Source organism: Rhipicephalus microplus, chromosome 8, assembly GCF_043290135.1.
Source record: "Rhipicephalus microplus isolate Deutch F79 chromosome 8, USDA_Rmic, whole genome shotgun sequence".
Classification (NCBI taxonomy): domain Eukaryota; kingdom Metazoa; phylum Arthropoda; class Arachnida; order Ixodida; family Ixodidae; genus Rhipicephalus; species Rhipicephalus microplus.
Window position 1 is genome coordinate 22,807,396 of NC_134707.1, and position 20,986 is coordinate 22,828,381.

At 49.5% G+C, this 20,986-nt stretch overlaps 2 protein-coding genes across 2 annotated transcripts; both read right to left on the minus strand.

The window, feature by feature from the left end:
* Positions 1–12,769: 12,769 nt before the first annotated feature.
* LOC142768867 (uncharacterized) lies at positions 12,770–15,060 on the minus strand. Its single transcript, XM_075871305.1, has 2 exons — positions 14,545–15,060; positions 12,770–14,161 (listed from the first exon to the last, which is right to left on the minus strand). The coding sequence occupies exons 1-2, from the start codon at positions 14,647–14,649 to the stop codon at positions 13,424–13,426; spliced, it is 843 nt and encodes a 280-aa protein (XP_075727420.1). The 5' UTR covers positions 14,650–15,060; the 3' UTR covers positions 12,770–13,423.
* Positions 15,061–15,430: 370 nt separating this feature from the next.
* Positions 15,431–20,754, minus strand: LOC142768868 (uncharacterized). The gene is made up of 3 exons (XM_075871307.1): positions 20,407–20,754; positions 16,549–16,875; positions 15,431–16,485 (listed from the first exon to the last, which is right to left on the minus strand). The coding sequence occupies exons 2-3, from the start codon at positions 16,843–16,845 to the stop codon at positions 16,234–16,236; spliced, it is 549 nt and encodes a 182-aa protein (XP_075727422.1). The 5' UTR covers positions 16,846–16,875; positions 20,407–20,754; the 3' UTR covers positions 15,431–16,233.
* Positions 20,755–20,986: the final 232 nt, after the last annotated feature.

The window sequence follows — 20,986 nt, forward strand, 5'->3', positions numbered from 1 at the left end:
CTTATTTTGCTTTCTATGTGAATCTGATCTTGACTGCCAAAGTATTTAGTCTTTGGCAGGAACAATAACTTCAACGTTATATTATACGGGACATCCGAAAACATCTACCGCTAATTTGCAGCATCATTGGGGCATCACCATTTTTTTTTATTTAGCCAAACCTATTGAGCGGCGACCACCAGAACATCAGCCTGAAAGACATTTGCTTTGATTAAACAGATGCCATTTTGTGGCAACATGACTTCGCAACTGCTGAATTCAGGCTGTTAACCGCAATACCTCATTTTACGACCTCATATTGGGACTTCACCCCATTACTGTGGTTCTGCGGCACACCATCATCTAGCGAGAGAAGCAAAACGTTATTTTTGAAGACAATAGCGTTTTAGGGATACTTGAAAAAGGGAAGTTTCATTGCACACGCAACATGTACATACCTAAGCAAGCGAAACAACGAATCAAAGAAAAACAGTGTATACGTCTTACAAATTAGCACTAAAACACCAATTTATGTGAGTATAACTGAATGCTACAAGTTAACGAAAAATTAGAACGGATAAAATAGTCCACAATTAAAAGAATACCACGCATTCGTGCTGGAGTAGGCGCTTGGCTAGTACAGAACAAGTGGAAGCTCCAGCCGTCCCTTTCTTACTGTTCTTGAACCCACGTATTTTGCTTTGTCTGTCTGTTCGTTACACGATTCAGCCACACGGCATATGCTTAGGCACTTGGTGAAGTCCCAGCCATGTTGAGCAGCTGCTGCGTTCATACTTGTGAATGGTGGTGGTGGTAAAAAACATTTATTTAAGAAAAATTCTACTAGAGAGTGCCGACGTGGCCCATCGGCGTGCTAGAGTGGCAAGACCCTATTCCGGGACGCCAGTGGAGCTGGAAGCTGCCCGTGCGTGCGCGCTCCACCAAGGAGCGTTGTGCAGCCAAGGTAGAGCAGCCGCGCAGGTGCTCCTCCCAAGCCTCTCTAGTTGGGATAGGAAAAAGGGGATGAGAAAGGGACGGGATTAACAGGGCACGATGCTACGACGTGATATGTGTCGGCGAGGACATGACAGGTCGAGCAGGTGCCATTGATTTTCGGCAAAAAGTGCCTGGCGACCGCCGGACTGATAAACGTTTTCGTCTGCAGGCGGTGTAGCAGTCGTTCGTCCTATTTCTCCAAACCGCGTGCGGGGTCCGGGTAGAGGCGGCGCGAAGCCCGGTAATAAGCCAAAATTTCGCGCTGGCGGCTAGCCTGTAGTAGGCTAGCCGCCAGCGGGGCAATGGAACCCTGAAGGTACTGAGAACATGCCGAGCGCGAGTCCGTCAGGATGGTGCGTGAGGCAGGGTGAGAGGCGGCCAAAGCTATGGCAACCTCTTCAGCGTGCGTTACTGTGTCTGCTCGAAAGGAGAGGCCATCTACGTGTTTGCCCTCTGTAATCACGGCAGCCGTGAAGTGACCCGAGGGGGAGGGACCCGACACGTCCACGTAGAAAACACCAGGACGATCGGAGTGTCGCGTATGAAGGGCCGCGGCGCGTGCTAGTCTACGGCCAGGATGGAGGTAGGGGTTCATATTACGGGGTAGAGGTTCCACCCATAGCTTTTGACGCCAGAGCTCTCGTACCGGCTGCAGAGGGTCTTGGTCAGATATCGGGTTAAGGCCAAGTCTGTGTAGAAGACGGCGCCCTGAGGGCGTCTGCGACAGTCGATTGATTTGGTTAACGCGATGAGCTTCACGCATCTCTGCAAAGTTGTTGTGTACCCCCAGAGCCGCGAATCGGCTGTTGGAAGTTGCAATAGGTAGGTCCAGAGCGCGTTTGTATACTGAACGAAGAAGGACGTCCAGCTGGTGCTCATGTCGACGACGCAGGCGAAGGTAAGGCAAGGCGTAGAGGACGCGACTGGTCACAAACGCGTGGGCCAATCGGAGGGACTGAGACCCGCGGAGGCCGCCGCGCTTGGTAGAAACTCGCCGTATCATGCGGCTCACCTGTTCGCTGGTGCGTCTGAAGCCTGCTATTGTGCCCTTTGGATCCAAGGACGATGTGAGGTGAAGGCCAAGAACTCGAATATTTTGCACTGACGGGACAGGCCCGGACGGAAGAAAAATTTGAGGCGGCGGTAGCGGAGAGACTGAAAGAAGAGCCGATTTAGCTGGAGAGCACTCCAGGCCGCATGAACCTGCGTAGGTGTCCACCAGAAGGGCAGCTTTTGCAGGCGTTCTTCGATTTGCGCTAAGGAGCCGGTGTTGGTCCAGATTGTGATATCGTCCGCATATAGTGCGTGTTGTATTCCCTCGACCTCGCTTAGAAGAGAGGGGAGGTTCATCATCGCCAGGTTAAAAAGCAGAGGAGACAGGACTGCCCCTTGAGGTGTACCCCGCGTGCCTAATAAGTACGGGCCGTGTTCGGTAGAATTAAGGCGAATGAAGGCGATGCGATGTGATAGAAAGGCGGGAATGTAGTTAAAAGTCTTCTGCCCGCAGTTTGTGGTAGACAGGTTAGTGTGTATAGTGCTGTGTTTGACGTTGTCAAACGCCCCGCGGAGATCGAGAGCGAGCACGGCTTTATCGTTATGGCGCATAGTAGTCGGTTCTATGATATCGTGTTGAAGCTGGAGCAGGACGTCCTGCGCCAACAGATGCGGGCGAAAGCCAAACATCGTGTCGGCAAAGGTCCTCCTGGCCTCCAAGTAGGCGGAAAGGCGTTCGCGAACCATGGTTTCCATGAGTTTGCCTGCGCAAGACGTAAGTGAGATGGGTCTCAGTGCCTCAATACTAACGGACTTTGCCGACTTGGGAATGAATGTCACGACCGATGTGGTCCATTCCGTTGGAAGCGGAGAGCCGTCCCATATCGAATTTATAAGGTGAAGTAGCGAGAGGTGTGCTTGGTCGGGAAGATTTGCCAGGAGCGATACTGTGATTCCGTCGCGTCCAGGGGCCGTGCCCCGTCGCATTTTCGTGAGTGCAAATCGTAAATCAGAAAGCGTGTATGGGGCGTCGAGGTCAGTGTTAGGAGCGCCGGAATACGTATATGCTGGGCCTGCGGGATCAATTGTGTGGCAGATGTAGCGGTCACAAAGTTCTCGCGCGAGTTCATCCGTAGTGCCCTGAAAGGCATGCAGAACACGGTGGAGCTGGCGTTGCGTTTCTCCCCTGGTGGTGGAGGGATCGAGAAGGCTTCTAAAGAGTCGCCACGCACTCTTGGGGCTCATCTGGTTTGCAGCCTTCGAACAGGTGTCAGCCCAGTTAGCATCAGAAAGTTGTGCGGAGTATGCGGCCGTCTCTGCAGTGAGCGCCTCAATGCGAGCGCGAAGTTTCCGATTAAGTTTGTTGCGTTTCCAGCGCCTTATGAGCCCGCGACGAGCGTGCCAAAGATGTAGGAGGTGTGGATCAATTGCAGGAGTCAAATTAGAGGTTGCAAGGGTGCGAGTGTTCGCTTGTTTCATATGGAGAGCGTATGATGCCCACGCTGCATATTCGGTCGAGGAGAGGCCGGCGGGGAATGGTTGCATTCTGAACTGAGTCCAATCGGTGAGACGGGCTTGGCCCCAGTGTTGGCGCATTTCCTGCCGCGGTGTGAACGAAATGCGGAGTAAAAAGTGATCGCTGCCTAGGGTTTCGCCTAAATTTTCCCATGTAGCATCGCGGATGTGACGGATGAGGGAGAGGTCGGGGCTTGTGTCTCGCGTGACCGAGTTGCCGGAACGTGTGGGTTGTGCCGGATCGGTAAGAAGCGTCAGGCTCAGCGAGGAAATGAGCTCCTTGAGCTCTCTGCCCCGGGCCTTCTCGTAGTAGTAACCCCAGTGAGGGCTGGGGGCATTAAAGTCCCCGACAAGCACCAGTGGTTGTCGGGCCGCTATACGCAGCGCCCGATGGAAGAGATGCGCAAACGAAGCCCTCGCAAGGCGAGGGGGACAGTGCACGTTTAAGATATGTATTGATGGTTGGCCCCTCCGCTGAGACAGCACTGATATCATGCAGTAGTCGTAAGGAAGATCCAGATCGAGGGCAATCTGTATCGCCGTGTAAGCTTTATGCACGAGGAGGCATGTGGCGGTGCCGCCTACATAGGAGCAGTATCCAGAAAGGGATGGAGCAGGGCCAGATTCTTGGAGCGCCAAGACGGCCGGCTGAGAGCCAAGTGAGCTGAGGCAAAGGGAAAGATGTGAACGCTTTCGCCTGTTCCCGAAGCCTCCAGGGTTCCACTGTGTGATCTCGAATTCAGACGCAATGTTTGAACGGGACGTACGATTGGTAGCCATAGTGACTGTCTTAGGTTTTATATTTGGTCCTCCATGTCCCGCTCGGAATCCTCAGAGGCAGGGAGGGGCACGGAGGCCGGATTGTCCGACGGCGGGGTGGTGGTAGCCACCTTACGACGACGCCGTGGAGCTGTACCCTCACTTCTCACCGAGCAGGAGCGGGAACGCGATGCCTTGGGTTGAAACTGGGTGATTGCCCAGGCTTGAATAGCCTGGGTAACCTCTACTATTATGTGTTGGACCGAGAAGCTGGTGAGGAGGTGATTAATCGAAGCTTCGACGCGCGTGAGGCGTTCCTCTACGCGCGAGGTGCGCTCTTCGCTAGGGAGAGTTTGGTTAGCGGTCAAGAGAACCTGAGGTGCCCCAGGAGCCTCAAGAGCTTCTGGAGTAGATGTGGCACCAGTTCCGAGTGCTGGAGTACACATGGCTGCTTGAACCGGTGGTTTAATGGGAGTGGACTTAGCGCGAGGACTAAGCTTGGACGTAGCTGGCGTAGCCGCCTGGACAGAGGAGGCAATACCGGATGGCCTTGCAGTACACTCTTGTTGGGGTGTAAGTCGCTTATTTAAGAGCTCGAGTTATTTAGTTAAAAGAGAATTTCGCTTTTGAAGTGCCGCAATTTGCTGGCGAAGGGCCGCAAGTTCGGGAGGAGGAGGATCGACAGAAGGGGGTGAGAGAGGCTTAGAAGCAGCTTTCCCTGCCCAACTGCTCACCTGAGGTACCGCCGCTGGTGCTTCGAGCGGTGGGAATGCTTGAGTGTCGGCGTGGAGGGGTGGAGCCGAATGATGCAGGTTGGTGCTGCTGTCTGGCTGTGACGAACATGAGGTGGTCCCTCGAGGAGATGTCGAGGGCTGCTTGCGTTTCCGATATTTTTGATATTTTGCCGTGCAGCCACTGGTCCCAGTCTCATGGGCGCCGTGGCAGAGGAGGCACTTGGGGTGGCAGTCGTGGGCATTGAGACCTGCAGGTGCGGGGGTTCCACATTTGGCACACTGGGTTGGAGCGGGGTGAGGACACTGATGTGGTCGATGACCGATGCTACCGCACTTGGTGCAAACAGGGACCGTTTTCTTGTAGGCACGGATATACGTCGCCACGCAGTGGTAGAAGAGGAAGCGGGGTAACTTCGTGCCCTCGAAAGTCACCACCACCGCCGCGGAATCTCCGAGTTTGCGGACCGCGAGGATAGTACCTCGATGCCAATGCAGTTCTGGCTTCATCTTCTCTGGGTTTTCAGCAGGGTTTATAATGATGACGCCCTTGCATGTATCCCCTGGTGCCTTGGCGTGGCCCCGAACGGGCAGCTGCTGATCCCCGACTTGCAGCTGGAAGTCCCCAAGGGGTCGCTGTGCCATAGGCAAAGTGGTGGTGCTACAGACCAAGATGTTTTGTTCCCAGATCGGCCACACTTGAATTTGCGTGGTAGTCCGGTCGCCGAGGTAGCTGCGGATGGCGTCGCCTGCGCGATCGGCCGGGACGAATGTGCGTAGCTCGCAGGGAACGCGAGGTTTCACTACTACGATGTAGTCGTCGCGAGAGTGGGAGGAGTTTGACGCGGACGCCACTTGCGTTGCTTCGCTGGCTGTGAGGACGGAGCAGAGGTAGGCACACCACCGGAGGGATGGCGCGCCGGCGTTCCTTGCAAGGCTGGGGAATGGTGGCCCGCTGTGGCGTCTCGTTGTTGTTGAGACGCAGACTTTGATTTCGCTTGCTTGCGTTGCCACAGTCTCACCATGTCTTCGAGGTATTCGTCTTCTGATGGCATAGTGTTTGCGGAGGATGAAATCTCCATGGACAGCATCTGGCTTGAGGTAGGATCATAGCCCGTAACCACGTTAGCGGCCGCCATCGCCGGGCTGAGAGCCCTTAGCGAGGCGGCGTTGTAGCCGGGAGTGAAGGACGTCCCTCAAGTTGTCAAAACTGGACCCACCTGGACGAAGGTGTCGTCTAGGCGAAGCGGAGAACTTGGCGGTCACGATAAATCCAAGTTTCAGGGGTACCAAAGTGGATGTCCGTAGAAATAGCAGAAAATCTACGGAGGCGATGTGGAGTGCGTCCGTCACCATCGAGTGCTCGCAGCGCCCCCACTTGTGAACGTAGTCGATCAAAACTCACGCCATCTCCCGGTATAGGGAACCATGTGTGTATAGATGCGAAGCAGCGGGTGCTAACCCTAACACTGGCGGCAGTGCCGACGCTGGCGCTTATCGAGGCGTTGCGCAGGAGAGAAACATGGGGAGGCGCAAAGCACACAGTGATAGACCGGTGTTTCCTACTAAAACCATGTCAATCGCTGCTAATGAATGGGCAGTGAGAGACAAGAGAATCTTATACACAAAGAGCCGCAGAAGTGCCAGCGTAAGGGCTAGTTGGTTGTACATATTTAATCCGTTTTTAGTTAACGCGCACGCTGCGAATTCTTATTGCTCAATAACGCACAGGAAAATTTTCCCATTGACACTACCTGGAGGTCAAGATCCAGTGACTATATATACGGGGTGGCCAGAGAATAGTTGACCTTCGCGAGCTTTCTTTTTTTTTTCATAAAGAAACTCGCTTGCAGACGCTGCCTGCGTCAGCGTTGCGTGGTGAGAAAGCGAGCGTAGGAGAGCGAGGGGGGGGGGGGTGCATTCGCACTGGCGGAGTAAACGCTGCGGAGAGGAACGCCGAGAGGAGAGGGGGAAGCGGGCGTACGTTAGCAGACGAGCCGAAAAGGGTAGGAGCGTAGGAGAGGAAAGGGAGGAAAATACGCTAACGCGGAGAAAGGGAAAAAGATTGCCCGCAGCTTCCCTCGGGGGAACACTGAGGAGGATGCGGAGCATATAATTGAATAACGGGGTGTTGAATTGCGACTTACTTGGGTTCATGGCTAAATTGGTTAACGTGGTTGTAGGAGGGGGTGTTAAATGAGTGAACACGTACGACACGTATGCGAAAGGGCGGCGCTGGTCGAAGGGACGTCGATCATTGTGTTTGTGGATTCGTTGGCATTAATTTCACCGCGACCTCGGACGTTGACGCGCCGTACAAACCAACCGACGAGCGGCAACTGAGCGAGCGAGCGCCGACCTTGAGTATATATACAGCGCGACGGCCCATGCGCTGTCAGCTGTTGAATGTTCTCGAAGCGAGACGGCGCATGCGCGCGTCAGCTGTCGAATGTTCGCGAAACGCGACGGCGCATGCGCGTCCGCTGGAGAATCTGGAGAATTGTAGAATGTTCTCGAAGGGGAGAAGCGCGCGCGGCACAGATGGTGGGCGACGGCGCATGCGCGCGTCAGCTGTCGAATGTTCGAGAAGGGGGAGATGCGCAACGGCGCATGCGCGCGCGTCAGCTGCCGATGTTCTCGAAGCGCGACGGCGCATGCGCGCGCGTAAGATGGAGAATGTACTCGAAGGTTCTCGAAGGGGAGAAGCGCGACGGCGCATGCGCGCGCGTCAGCGGCCGATATTTTCGAAGCGCGACAGCGCATGCGCGCTTCATCATACAGCTGGCGAATGTTCGTGAAGAGGAGAAGCGCACGCGGTGTGTAGAGGAGGAAGGGTGCACAGATGGTGGAGGAGAGAAGCGCGCGCGGTGTGGAGAGGAGGAAGGAATGCACAGATGGTGGAAGGAGGAGGAGGAAGCTTGCGGACGGCGCCGCACTACAAGCCTCGAGTATTAGATGCTCCGCATCTAAAAATTTGCGCACGTGTAGTGTGACTGCGGATGCAGAGCCGACGCTGCGGGACATAGAACCTAGCAAGAGATGCTCCGCGTCTCAGGGCGTATATTACGAATATCTGAGGCTTCCCATCAATACGTAGGTGTTAGTTGGTGTGTTCCCTTACTAAAAAATGCATATGTACGTAACTGAGCGACCTTAGCATCTCTTAAGCTGCCCTTAAAATACGACGTTATGCACGACGAATCCCTCTGCCAAGGATGTGGTGCTGGCTACTTCGGCAGGCGTGTACTTCGGCGCACAAGTAGTACATGCGCCTAGCCGTTGACCCTTCCACGCAATGAAATGCTTTTATGTCTCACGGATGGTTTTCTTTGCAAACTGTGCTATACAGTACCATACGCAACCAAAACACTACTGACATGTCGTGGAGCCACGCACAAATGGCATGCCAACAGTGATTATGCAGTAAAGTGAAATCTCTTCAAACAAGCCTCCATCGCATTTATCGTGCTGGGACGGAAATGGTACGAGAACAGCATTTCCGGTAGCCGGGGATAGGATTAGGATTCATATAGTGTGGCCGACAGAAGAATTATTCGATGACAGTGTCAGTGAGGCCCAAAGATACGCGGCCATTTCGTTTTTTGTCATTCCTGATGGTCAAACGAGCCGGGGGCGAGAGACTGCTTCACCGGAGCTACAGTGTACTTCTAGTGCTCTCTACCGGAGCCCCCCTTCCCCCTTCCACATGATCAACTGCCGAGAGTTGATCATGTGAACACGCGCTGAGCAGCTTGGCATCCACTGCTCTGGCGTGGTTATCCTAAATATAGGATTGGCGCTGCGTTTGATGGGGTGTGTCACTGCGGAACATGCCAAGACAATGTGGTCGAGCTTGGTGCGAGCCGCCCCGCAAGCTTTGCGTTGCGTTGAACAAACGTCAGGATATGTGCGGCTATAGAACGTGGGTGTAGAGAATGTTTGTGTTTGTAATCGTCGCCGTGTTGACTACCGGTGCTTATTTGGCATCTTGCCAGGAGGTGGATACTTCAATCTTACCCTGCCGTAATGTATAGGAATTTCACCATACCTGGCCCTTCTGTTTCACATGGCCACACCGGGTATCCAACATCGATGAACATAATTCACAGATTCCTAAACGACACATTGAAAAAGCTTATTGGGAACAGTTTCAAAAAGTTACTCGCTCAAGTTGGACCGGCATGTGTGGCTTATGAATCTATGCAGACGTACAGTACTGCACAGATTTTCTTGCTGATGTTGCAACCACTTGTATCCCAGAAACCTTTATAGACTGGCCGGAAAACGACGTGTGCATGGTGGGCGCTGAATGCCAAAGTGTATGCCGAAAAGCATGGGCGTTGCATCGAGCCTACCGATAGCCGACAACATTGATAGCTTTAAGAACTCTAAATCCCAAGGCAGAAGAACACGCCAACAGGCTAGATCGGAGAGCAGGCGGAAGTTATAGTGACGAAAGTATTTCATGGGATACTTTAACGTCGAAATTTTGGTCTGTCTGCCTGTCTGTCTGTCCGTAAACAACTAACTTTATTTTTAATTTAGATACCCGAATTCGCATCCCATATGGCACTTGATGAAGCCATAGCACGCCACATTCACATATATTCAGTATCTCTTGACACAAGTTAGCTGAGTAAGTTTAGTTCCAACAATTTCATGGCTGCCTTCTCAATTGACACTACATTACTAGGCAATTCAAGACGTCTAAGACGGTTCCAGTTTGCACATGTTCTTTGGTTGAAGTAAAATTGTTCAAACATTGCACATTAGTGAATATATCAAAGAGCGCACCAGCAGATAAGTAGAATATGAACATGAACAGTCACTTCAGTTCTATGCCACCTACGTACACGCTTTGTGATAGAAAAACTGTCGCTACCAGCTTCGTTGCTGCTGTACAACTGTCCGGTGATACAGCATTGTTTACAGAAAAGTTAAAACTTCCTGCCGCTATGTTCATCATCGTGCGAAGGGTTTTTATTGAAGTTAACGTGATTGGATGGAAACTTTGTAACCAGTTAGCAAGCTTACCGGTGTCCCATGAATTACAAAAAGACATGCAAAAGCCGACTAGGAGAATATGTTTTAAAAAAAAGAGTATAAAGGAATATCCTGTTAAGCAACTTAACCAATCCCAAGTAAGGAGTTCCGACAATGAACTAATGTTCTTTTAGTAAGAAAGACAAATTTTGATACACTAAAAGACATTTCATTCATAGTTAGAAAGAAACGGTCCCAGTCAAAAATTTCCCCTGCAAAAAAAAAATGTGCATCTACGCGTTTGCTTTTACATCTATAGCAACAAGCTTGCGAATGATCGAAGTATCTAAAGATAAAAATTACGACTATCGCATCGGGTACAGTCATTACAATTACGTCTTGTATCTGTACCCCAAATACCTCTTGCTTCAGTACCTTGTACCGTATCGCGTTACAATTTCAGAGAATCTTTGCTAGTTCCTGTCTGCAAGGGACGCGTTCCTATACACTCACTGTCGTCCAGTTTTTTTGTGCGCGACGCCACACCCAAGATATCCGAGTCGCAGCAACCGTCGCGTGAAAAAACTGGCGTTGATACTTCGCTTGGACACATACGGATGCATAGGACATCAGAAAGTTTCACTAAGGACGGCCGTTTCCGAGGTTACTAGCAAGGACGCAGTTCTCGTTCGATCATTTTCTTTCCGACGCCGGACAGAGCTGGCCACTGGCATCGAGATCTACATAGGTGATTTTTCTTAACACGTATGGGAGGCGCCACATTAGGCCTAAAGACGAATGTTTTGTTGTTCTTATATTCTTTAGGCGTCTTCAACGTGGTGTGGAAGGCTGAACAACGTGAGGACCCTGGGGATGATTTCATCCAATATCTTCCAGGAGCTGTTGTTGTCGCACACCGTGACGCGTATAGGTAAGATTATGAGACGTCGAATGCACCAATCCAAACGTAGCACCGTTCAAACACTTATTCGAAAAATCACAACAGCGAGGTTAACAGCCCATCACGACGGAACCGAAACCAATACGTGATATAGTCCACAACCAGAAACTCTTCGGTCATTCCAGCGACGCAGGCGGCACCATGTAGCCGCGCTCCGAAGCTGTCACACGGTGATAAAACTGCGACGCGATTCGATCTCTCAGCTGTCATAAACCAATGAACGCGTCTTCACGCTCTGCGACGCTGACGTAAACGCTCGCGACATCACCGTCTCGTCCGCCATTATGACCTTCCGCTGCGCCGCCTATGGTCGCTGGAATGATCGAATTGTCGTGGTAACAACATTTCGTCCTCCCATCAGACGGCTGTTAGCAGACGCTTGATGCCGTCTAATGATAACGGAGAGCAGCTGTCAGGTCACTGTAGCGGAAGGCGACGTACGCGTACGTTTCAGCTTTTAATGCACCAGAGCTATGGCTCGTGCCTTCAAGTGTTCCTAAAGCTTAACACTGTGCTTGTTTGCATTTGCTATGGTCGGTGCTGAATGGTACACGAAGAATAAAAGAGCGCTTAAACTGGACGAAAAGGCTAAGCGATAAGGAGATTATAACAACTCACTTATAAAATTTCTTTTCAATTATAGTATCTAGTTCACATAGTATCCCGCCATCGGATTTCACAAGACAGGTTGACTCTGTTAAACGTTTGAAGGATGCCACAGCAATGCGGGTGAACGAGATGGTTGGCGCTTTATGACAAGAAACAAAAGAGCGCTTTGAACAGGACAAAGCGCTGAGCCTGTCACCGTACCTTCGCCCTATCTAAAGCGCTACTTTTTTTCTTTCTATGTGCACAAGCCCAGGATTATGACCTTTGGTCAATTTGCCTCCGCGCTCGAGCCAGTGGACGCTTTGCACAGAATAACTCAATGCGACTCAGCCGAACACAATGTTGGTGCTTTGATCCTTGCCACTTTGCCAACATTTCGATGGAAGCGGGGTACAAGAAGACTCCTGCAGCATGCGCTGTGTCCACCAATAAATAGAAGACGCAGTCCGAACACCCTAAAGTCCCTACAAGAAGCGCCTCTTCTTAAATCTGCACCGTTGCTTTCTAGACTCTAAAAGTAATAATATACGGGGTTTTACATCGCGAACCCGCAACATACTCAATAATGACGCCGTAGTGGAGGGCCCCGAAAATTTCGACCACCCCGATGACATCGCCCATTACACGAGCCCTTACAATTGCGTCTCAACAGAAATGACGACCGCTTTGGTCGGGATAAACCGCGCCATCGCCGGGTTCCACCCACCTGAAGGTCACAGCATAACCAACTATCCAGCCACCGTAACCACAGAGAGGCCAAGCCTCGCAATCCCTCATCCACCGTGGCGGACTCGCCATTGTCTTTTTTTTTACGCTACATAGACCCGAAGCACGACTCCTTCGTCGTGTTCAAAAAAATGGCGCGCATACAGTTGAAGATAATTGTTCGGAAAACAAACATGTTAAGTCAAAGTACATTGCACTCACTTGACTACCGTTGCCAACAGCATATCCAGAGGGAGGCTGGGGTGTTGAACCCCACGCCAAAATACTTCAGCTCACGTGTCTAAGCAAGCACATAAAAAAAACCACGCGCACAAGGCCGCAGCAGTGCAGACTGGCCAGCGTGAATGTAATGCCGGTTGCGCCTCTGGAAATTCAGCATTCGTGCCTTTCATGGCCGAATCAGGAATCGCCCAAATCCGCCGTAGGTGTCACTGGTTATCGCACGGCGATAACGTCTTCCCCAGCACAAAAAAAAACTAGTCGGAAATGTCAGCGAGAGCAGGGCAAGAAACGTATGTACGTGAAGAGGAAACGCAACTTTATTCATTTAGCTCGTCAAAGCGAGCGGAACACAGCGAAGAACAACGCAGTAAGATTCGATATGAAATTAATAGAACAAGGTAGTGACCGTTACATCCACGCCGCTGTCTTATCCTAAATGCGATAATTCACACTAGTGAACCAGTGTCATGTGCAAAAAAAAATAATGAACATTCACATCGAAACAATGGCTCTGCCACAATATTGGTTGTCAACACCAATCAAAGCACTCGTAAAGGATGGAGTGTCCCATCGGGAAGGGAAGTATATTCCCTGGGTAAGAAATTCTCAAAGCGATAAAAAAACTGGCGACGAACAAGAAAAAGCAGCATTAAGCCTCAATGCTTCAGGAAGCCCACTCGAGAAATTAATAAAGCCCAGAGAATGCAGAATGACCTATAATAAATTGTGCACACTTAACCATAGTTTCAACATGGTGTAAAAATAACAAGTTAGTGATGTCGAACCAATGTTAATGTACTTCACGCATTGCAGTTCACGCACAAATTTAACACGGATACAAGAACCAATGGTAGTTATGACACCTGGCGAACATTTCGACTGCCTTTGGTGAAGGACACATGCAAACTCACAAATACAATGAGTACCCTCGAAACTTTAGGACATTGAACTATTCCCGGCTTACCCCACTCGAAGACATCATTGCTTTGGTGATTTTTTTGATTCGCTCAAGTTGCGGGTCAGCTGGTTTGTGAACAGCACAATAAACGCATGTCAACCAAGACAGCGACACCCGACCAGGTGGAACGCAGTAGTTCTCGAAAAACAATCGAAGGTCGTAGCTGTCCGTCTCGAGATGTCGAAGTGCAGGTAGGGCCTTCAGAACGTCATGTAAGTTCCCAGGTTCGAGTTCCAATGCTGGAAGCGACAGTCCTGTCTTCAGGGTTAACTCTTCGAGGCACTGAAACGGGAGGCGTTCGCCCTGTTCGGCACAGTAGTGCAGGAACTCGACGCACATGGCATTATGGCAGAAGCGCGCGGTGCGTAACGTGTTGCGGATGGCTAGGAAGAGTGCAATAAAAGAGACCTTGCGGTGAACCATACTCATCTCTAGAACCTCCAGATTAGGGAACGCACCGACGTTCAAAGGGACGTCATCCATTGATCCGGCGCAGCCAACCAGCCTTAGGTACTTGAGGTTGGGGCAAAGCTTCGCAATAGCTGAGAGTCGGAGACCGTTGCAGCGTTCCAGTCGAAGTGTTTCTAGCCCCGGTAACCTCGTAAGCAACCGCCGTAGTACGGAATCCACATCGCATAAGTCAATATTGGTTGCGAGCGACACAGATAGGCTGCGGAGGTGACGGAACGCCTCGACCTTGTCCAGCTCTTCCAGAGAGCCCACGACGACCTGCATGCATTTCGTGAGTTAATATTTTCAGTAATAAATGTATATTACTGAATCTTAAGGACCTTTTTTAATTCAGTTGCACACAAAGGAAACCTCCCATCACCTCAACAATTCACAGTACTTAGACAATGGCGTATTCCTATAAGAGGCTGAGTGCGAGAGTTAAGAACATTTATGTGTGCTTTTCACGGAACATGCGCATCGAAAAAAGAAGTACATGCTAACGAATGGCATATTGTATATTCAAAAAGAAAAGATAGCGGTACTGTTATCCTTGGCAAATACATATTGCAAAACAACTTGAACGGCGAGATGTGTTGCAGCACTTTTTTAGCTTTTGCTCCATCTGAGCTCTCAGTTAATTGGCCAGAGCGAGCACTCACCTGAAACGTTTCGATGAATGGAAAGTATTCTGCAGCAAGTGCGATTTTACGTGCATGTGCACCACTCGGGAGCCCACCAGAGGCGTAGTTCACGGAGAACAGCATAAGGTGCGTGAAACCTTGTGTTCTTGCAAGCCTTGTCGAGGTGTCCAGGCCGTGTGGCCCCGTGAAGCATTCGAAGACACAGGGTGATTCCAGGCGACGGATCTAAAGGACGACACAGCAAGGCGGACGATCGTCCTTCTTCTCATGTCTCGTAAGACAATAAGACAGAAGAAAAAGTAAATAGGATGACACAGTCCGGTTTTAACCAGCAGCTCATCTAGTGCGGCGCTCCACGTTCACCCGAATATCATAGCAGCTGATTCTAGCATGCATGCATGCAGAATCATGCATGCATGCATAGATAGATATGCATGCATGCATGCATAGATAGATAGATAGATAGATAGATAGATAGATAGATAGATAGATAGATAGATAGATAGATAGATAGATAGATAGATAGATAGATAGATAGATAGATAGATAGATAGAGAGACAGACAGACAGACAGACAGATAGATAGATAGAGAGACAGACAGACAGACAGACAGACAGATAGATAGATAGATAGATAGATAGATAGATAGATAGATAGATAGATAGATAGATAGATAGATAGATAGATAGATAGATAGATAGATAGATAGATAGATTGACAGACAGACAGACAGACAGATAGATAGATAGATAGATAGATAGATAGATAGATAGATAGATAGATAGATAGATAGATAGATAGATAGATAGGTAGGTAGGTAGGTAGGTAGGTAGGTAGGTAGGTAGGTAGGTAGGTAGGTAGGTAGGTAGGTAGGTAGGCAGATAAATAGGCAGATAGATAGGTAGGTAGATAGATAGATAGATAGATAGATAGATAGATAGATAGATAGATAGATAGATAGATAGATAGATAGATAGATAGATAGATAGATAGATAGATTCCACATATAGGTATTAGGGCTAAAACCAAAACACTGTTAGCTTTCAACCAGCTAGCTCCAGTGCATACCGTTTTAATAGAACAAGTGTTGTTTAGCTAGCCATTAAGGCAGATTTCAGAATAAGGTCAGTTATATCCTAACCTATTTTTATTCGCGGGATAGTCTTGTTCAACTAAACGTGGTTTTATTCTAACCAATTGACCTGAGTAGGTTGTTACTTGTTTAAGACAGTCCCTGAGACCAGCCGCAAATTCCAAACTTCCATCCTCTTGCCGGGGCACTGCGCATTTTTAAATAAAATGCAAGTGAAGTGCATGTCACAGTTATTTTGTAAATGGAGGCTAGCACTAAGGAAAAAATTTTAACCGACTACACCAACTGCGATAAAATGTTCCTGCCTGCGCTTTTTGGCAACATATTGATACTCGACCACTAGTGGCCGACGTTCATGCAAGACAGAGGTGACGCATGTTGCCCGCCTGAAGCCGTTTACACGGAGGATGCAAGAATGACTCGCCCAGAGGGCTTCGTCTGAGACCGGAGGAATGATAAGAAGTATCACTACTAGGAAAAACAAGAGAAGCGCGCGTAGAGAATGAAGACAACGTTGCCCCCACTGCGATCCCTCTGAGTGGGTACGAGCCATGGCGATGGAGATCATCATCATTAGACGGTGATCGCGGACTCAGGGCCCATTAAAAACCCCCTATAATTTACCTTGCCTTTTGTAACAATATGTACATGCATCAGCAGTACTTGCCTCGGGGCAGGTGCGCAGGATGGCCAGCATGACGTCACGCTTCAGATAAAGTCCGCCACTGCACTGGGTGCCTATGGAGTCGCCGTCTGTGGTTCCCAATAGCTCTCTAAGCTGACTTCGCTTAGCTAGTGCTGAAGGGCGGACTCCCCGCGCCTCTTCCAAGGCATGCGTCCGCAGATCGTGGGGCAGGGCAAGAACCTTAATATTTAGGAACATGAGAATGAGGTTGTACACGTTGTCCCTGTTGTGCAATATACATACCTCCTCGGCATCTTTGAGTAGCTTCGTGGCCGCGCTGGCGTAGATATCGAATGAATCGAAAGAAACGCAGCCACAGAATAGGGCCTTCGCGATCTTCACTCCGAATGGCATTGCGTTTTTCGCTGCCAGAATCAAAGATCCCTGTTTCGAGACTAGTAGCAAACCATTCTCGTTGGCAAGCGAGAGACCTTCTGGAACGGGCACGTCCTGCGGCCAAGGAGTTTCCAGTTTGAAAACGATGTGGTCCTCTTCAAGGAGCAAGGCCCTCGAATCTCCGAACTCTTTGACCAACTCCATAGTACTACCAACGCATACAGTCAGGAATGCCTGCGTGTAACGATATTAAGATATTTCAGAACCACTTCGGTCTTTAAACTAGAGCTTACGATAATGTGGAAGCGTCCATTATAAAAGAAAATTGACCTCACTTGTATGACTAAAACAAAAAGTCACAGCTTTGTCGTAAATGCGAAACAGTGAAAGGCTATAGCAACAAATTGGAAGCGAAAATGTTGTAGGCCCGTGTGCTCAGATTTGGGTGCACGTTAAAGAGCCCCAGGTGGTCGAAATTTCCGGAGCCCTCCACTACGGCGTCTCTCATAATCATATAGTGGTTTAGGGACGTTAAACCCCCCATATCAATCAATCAAGCAAGCAACAAATTGGAAGGTCACGCGCCGAATGGCAAACACATCAAAACGTGCCCCGCGTTTCTCACGCACAAATGACGCACGAAACGTACTCACAGGTACATATGAACGCGAATGAGCGTTTCAGCTGTTACTTCGTAGTGTCTGAAAAGCGCACCCTTTTCGCAAACGGAGACTGTGCAACGATTGCAGCGATTTTTGTGCGCCCGGTATAATTGTTCTGGGGAAATCCCAAGGCCAGCCAACACGTACTATCATCCCAACCGCGAGATAAGGGCGCGCGAGCGAGTGTCCAGCCCCCTTCTCTTCGCGGGGCAAAATATGCGTGGAAGAGGAAAGCGCGCGCTGCCGCGTCGTGACGATGTGGCGACGCGCGCTCAGTGCGCCATCTTGCGGGTAATGCTGAAAACACGATAGTTTCCCTCATGATGCCCGTCAACAGCGGGAAATAGTAGATGCAAATAGCTTGCCGTTTGAACGTTTAAGGACGTGCCTCTTCGTAGCTAAATGGTTAACGCCTCGCACTCACGTTTCAGGGGTCCCAAGTTCAATTGCGCGCGCCGGGGTGTTTTTCTTTATTATTTTTTTGCGTTTTGATATACAGTATACATAGACAATGAGTGACGGCGACGCCGCCGGCAAAATCCAGCCAAACGTGTCCATATAATTGCTATCGCAATACTTAAGTTCAAGTTCCCTAGGTGTGCCATGGGAGGTTGGTGGTCACATGCTTAGGTGGACTCCATGGCGCGGAAATAAAAGGACATATGTCGGAACACATTGACACATGGTACTAACCATGCTCAATGTGTGCCTACATTTATCTTGTCTCATATTTGCACAGCAGGATAACATAATTAAGGATGGTTATAAGCTCTCGACTGGATTTTATGTCTAGCAGTCACTCCATCCAATATTCTTCTTCATCTGATATAGCTATGAGAATGTAGCGTAAGCTTGCTCTCACCGCACCCTAGAAGGCGAATAAACGCATCCGAAATCGGGGGGAGTGTCCAAGACGAGCACTCTTTCCAACAACCGTGAAGCAAGAGAAACTCGAGCATATTCGACGCAAAGAGCAGCGTGCGTCACAAGTGTCACTGCTAAAATATTCAGAACCAAAAAATGTGCCACTTCTTTTCGCGTGAGGCATTCTCCGGAAACTGCGGTTCGTAAAGATACTATATATATATATATATATATATATATATATATATATATATATATATTATATTTGTGTGTGTGTGATCAAAAAGCTGAACTGGATCAAACGAGCGAACACACACTACTTAATAGTTAACAAACTGTCTGAAATCAATAACCTCGCAGTATAGCAAACTTTACTGCAACGTATTCGAAAGCAAACAATTACATTAGATATCGACGATGGAATTCTTATTAGGCCGTAGATAACAATTTTTTTCTCAAGTGAAATATATGGCTGGGAGGCATATCGCGGAGCCACGACTAAACCAAGAAATCTGCGCTGATCTAGCAGACGACGGGAGACCCGGTTACATCTGACGTCTTCTTCGTCGAATTGCATTGAGGACAACAGCGATAACGAACATTACCAGCTTAACAGTTCGAGGCACACACCTTTGTGCTCCTTTTTTTTTTGTTCATGTTGTTTTTCTAATTTTTTCTTGAAGCACAGAGATGAAGTCAACAAGCGAAAAAGCACATTGTACGAATACAACAAACTTTTAATTGATTCATCGCTGGTGCAAACGTGAAAAGATACGCATACGAAGCGTTCTTCTTTTCCTGCTCAGACAGCGCTCGCACAACGCCGACCAGCGATAAACTTAATATACATAGTATTGACTCCACGCGACCAGCTCTATCCGGACGCGCCTTGCCCTGCTAGTGACGTCCGCTTTCCTTCCGAACCGGCGCATGCATCCACCATCCTTTCGCGGCGGCGCCGACCTGCAGGCGAAGATGCTTGATGCAATTGTCGCGACGAAGCCGGCGAGGCGTCCTAAAGTCTAGACGGAGAGAGCGGCGGGCCGGCGGCTACTCCGACGCGGCGCCACTGGCTGCAGCTCGGTGTGAGCGCGTGTGCACGCACGTGTGCGGAGAAAGGCGACTGGCTCTCATGAAGAGCATCGAATGGCCTTGAAAAAGGCAGCACGGTGTCCCCCTCCTCCGACATTCGCTCCTAAACTTCTCTTTTCTAAACCACACACACACACACACACACACACACACACACACACACACACACACACACACACACACACACACTGTCTCTCTTTTTCTGGACACACACACACACAAGCCAGGCGCGTCGCTATTGTTGATTTTACGGGCGTAAGCAACAGTTTCCATAAAATAATACTTTACCATGATTGCGCGCTTGAATTCTATTGAGGCCTTTTGCATACAGCGTATCATCACTAGTGATTTGTATTATATTCACTGGTCCCTCCTAATTCGGGGTCACCTCCTAATGTTGAAGAAAAATGCAAGCTCTGTCCAGCGCAACATGCCGCATAACAACTAATAAAAAGCACACGTTCTTGGAAATCTTGAACAACAACTAGGGAAAGCGCTGGAGTAACAAACGTGACAACAATGAGCGAAATCATCGTTTACCGCCAGGCACAGCCCACGTGTAGACATACTTATGGGAGAGAGAGTGAGAATTTATTAGAAGGCAGAGAGTTCGGCCTGAGCTAGTTCGCTCTAGCCTGCTACTCTAAGACATACTTACGCTCCCAGTATAAGTTATACGATGCTCGAAACGTTGCTATAAACATTGCTCCATTGTTTCAGATTACCGGTACAGGCACGATAACATTTTCTATAGATTTACAGATTACATGCACCAATGAGACGGCACTCTAAGACATACTTATGCTCCCAGTATAAGTTATACGATGCTCGAAACGTTACTATAAACATTGCTCCATTGTTTCAGATTACCGGTACAGGCACGATAACATTTTCTATAGATTTACAGTTTACATGCACCAATGAGACAGCACTCTAAGACATACTTGTGCTCCCAAAATAAGTTATACGATGCTCGAAACGTTACTTTAGGCATTGCTCCATTGTTTCAGATTACCGGTGTAGGCACGATAACATTTTCTATAGATCTACAGGTTACATGCACCAATGAGACAGCGAATTCGCAGACAGAGAACGACAGCCGCAATCCCCGTGTTGCAACTCGGCAAGAACATGAACGGTGGCTTACCGCGTTGAAGTGGTCAGCGCAGCGTGACACACGTCCCTGTCAACGAAATGGAAGCCCGGGCGCGTACTCCTCGGCGCTGAAAAGCGTATCACGGCGAGCCGGCACACGCTTCAGTAAATCCACGCGTTACAATGAGCAGTTTTTTTTTTTTTTTGCGTTGACAGCAGCCACGTCGATGACTAATCTAGAAAGGCCGAAACCTCTTGGATGGGATCACTGTCCTACAGTAAACGAATCCACAAGCTATGAAGCTAGGCTCAGCTGTAGTCGAGTGTCTCACGCCGACATGCAGGATGCAAAATATAGGCTACGTAAAAGTAGAGTGACCTAGAGTATAGGGAGCGTCCAAAGCGCCGGCTCCCGCGTGGACGTTTCGCGGTAAACTTCCGCACCGCGCCGCTGCTGCGCCGGACACGCAGCCGCGGCGCGGGTCCGGCGCATTACTCAAAGCACTTGGGTTTAGGGACCGGGAGGGCAAAATAAACTTTAAGCGGGTAGACTTAACCAGAAGGAGGTTATCTGATTGGTGGCTAAAGTCAAGACACGAGTGAAAATTAAACTCTTCACTGCAAAGTACGCA

Bases quoted from the DNA above. Each gene is read 5' to 3' on its own strand.
- LOC142768867 (XM_075871305.1), bottom strand. From the start codon at position 14,649: ATGCTGTTCTCCGTGAACTACGCCTCTGGTGGGCTCCCGAGTGGTGCA. The intron at 14,162-14,544 runs GTGAGTGCTCGC...AAATGCATGCAG, and splicing joins CATTCATCGAAACGTTTCAG to GTCGTCGTGGGCTCTCTGGA.
- LOC142768868 (XM_075871307.1), bottom strand. From the start codon at position 16,845: ATGGAGTTGGTCAAAGAGTTCGGAGATTCGAGGGCCTTGCTCCTTGAA. The intron at 16,486-16,548 runs GTATGTATATTG...CTAAATATTAAG, and splicing joins TACTCAAAGATGCCGAGGAG to GTTCTTGCCCTGCCCCACGA.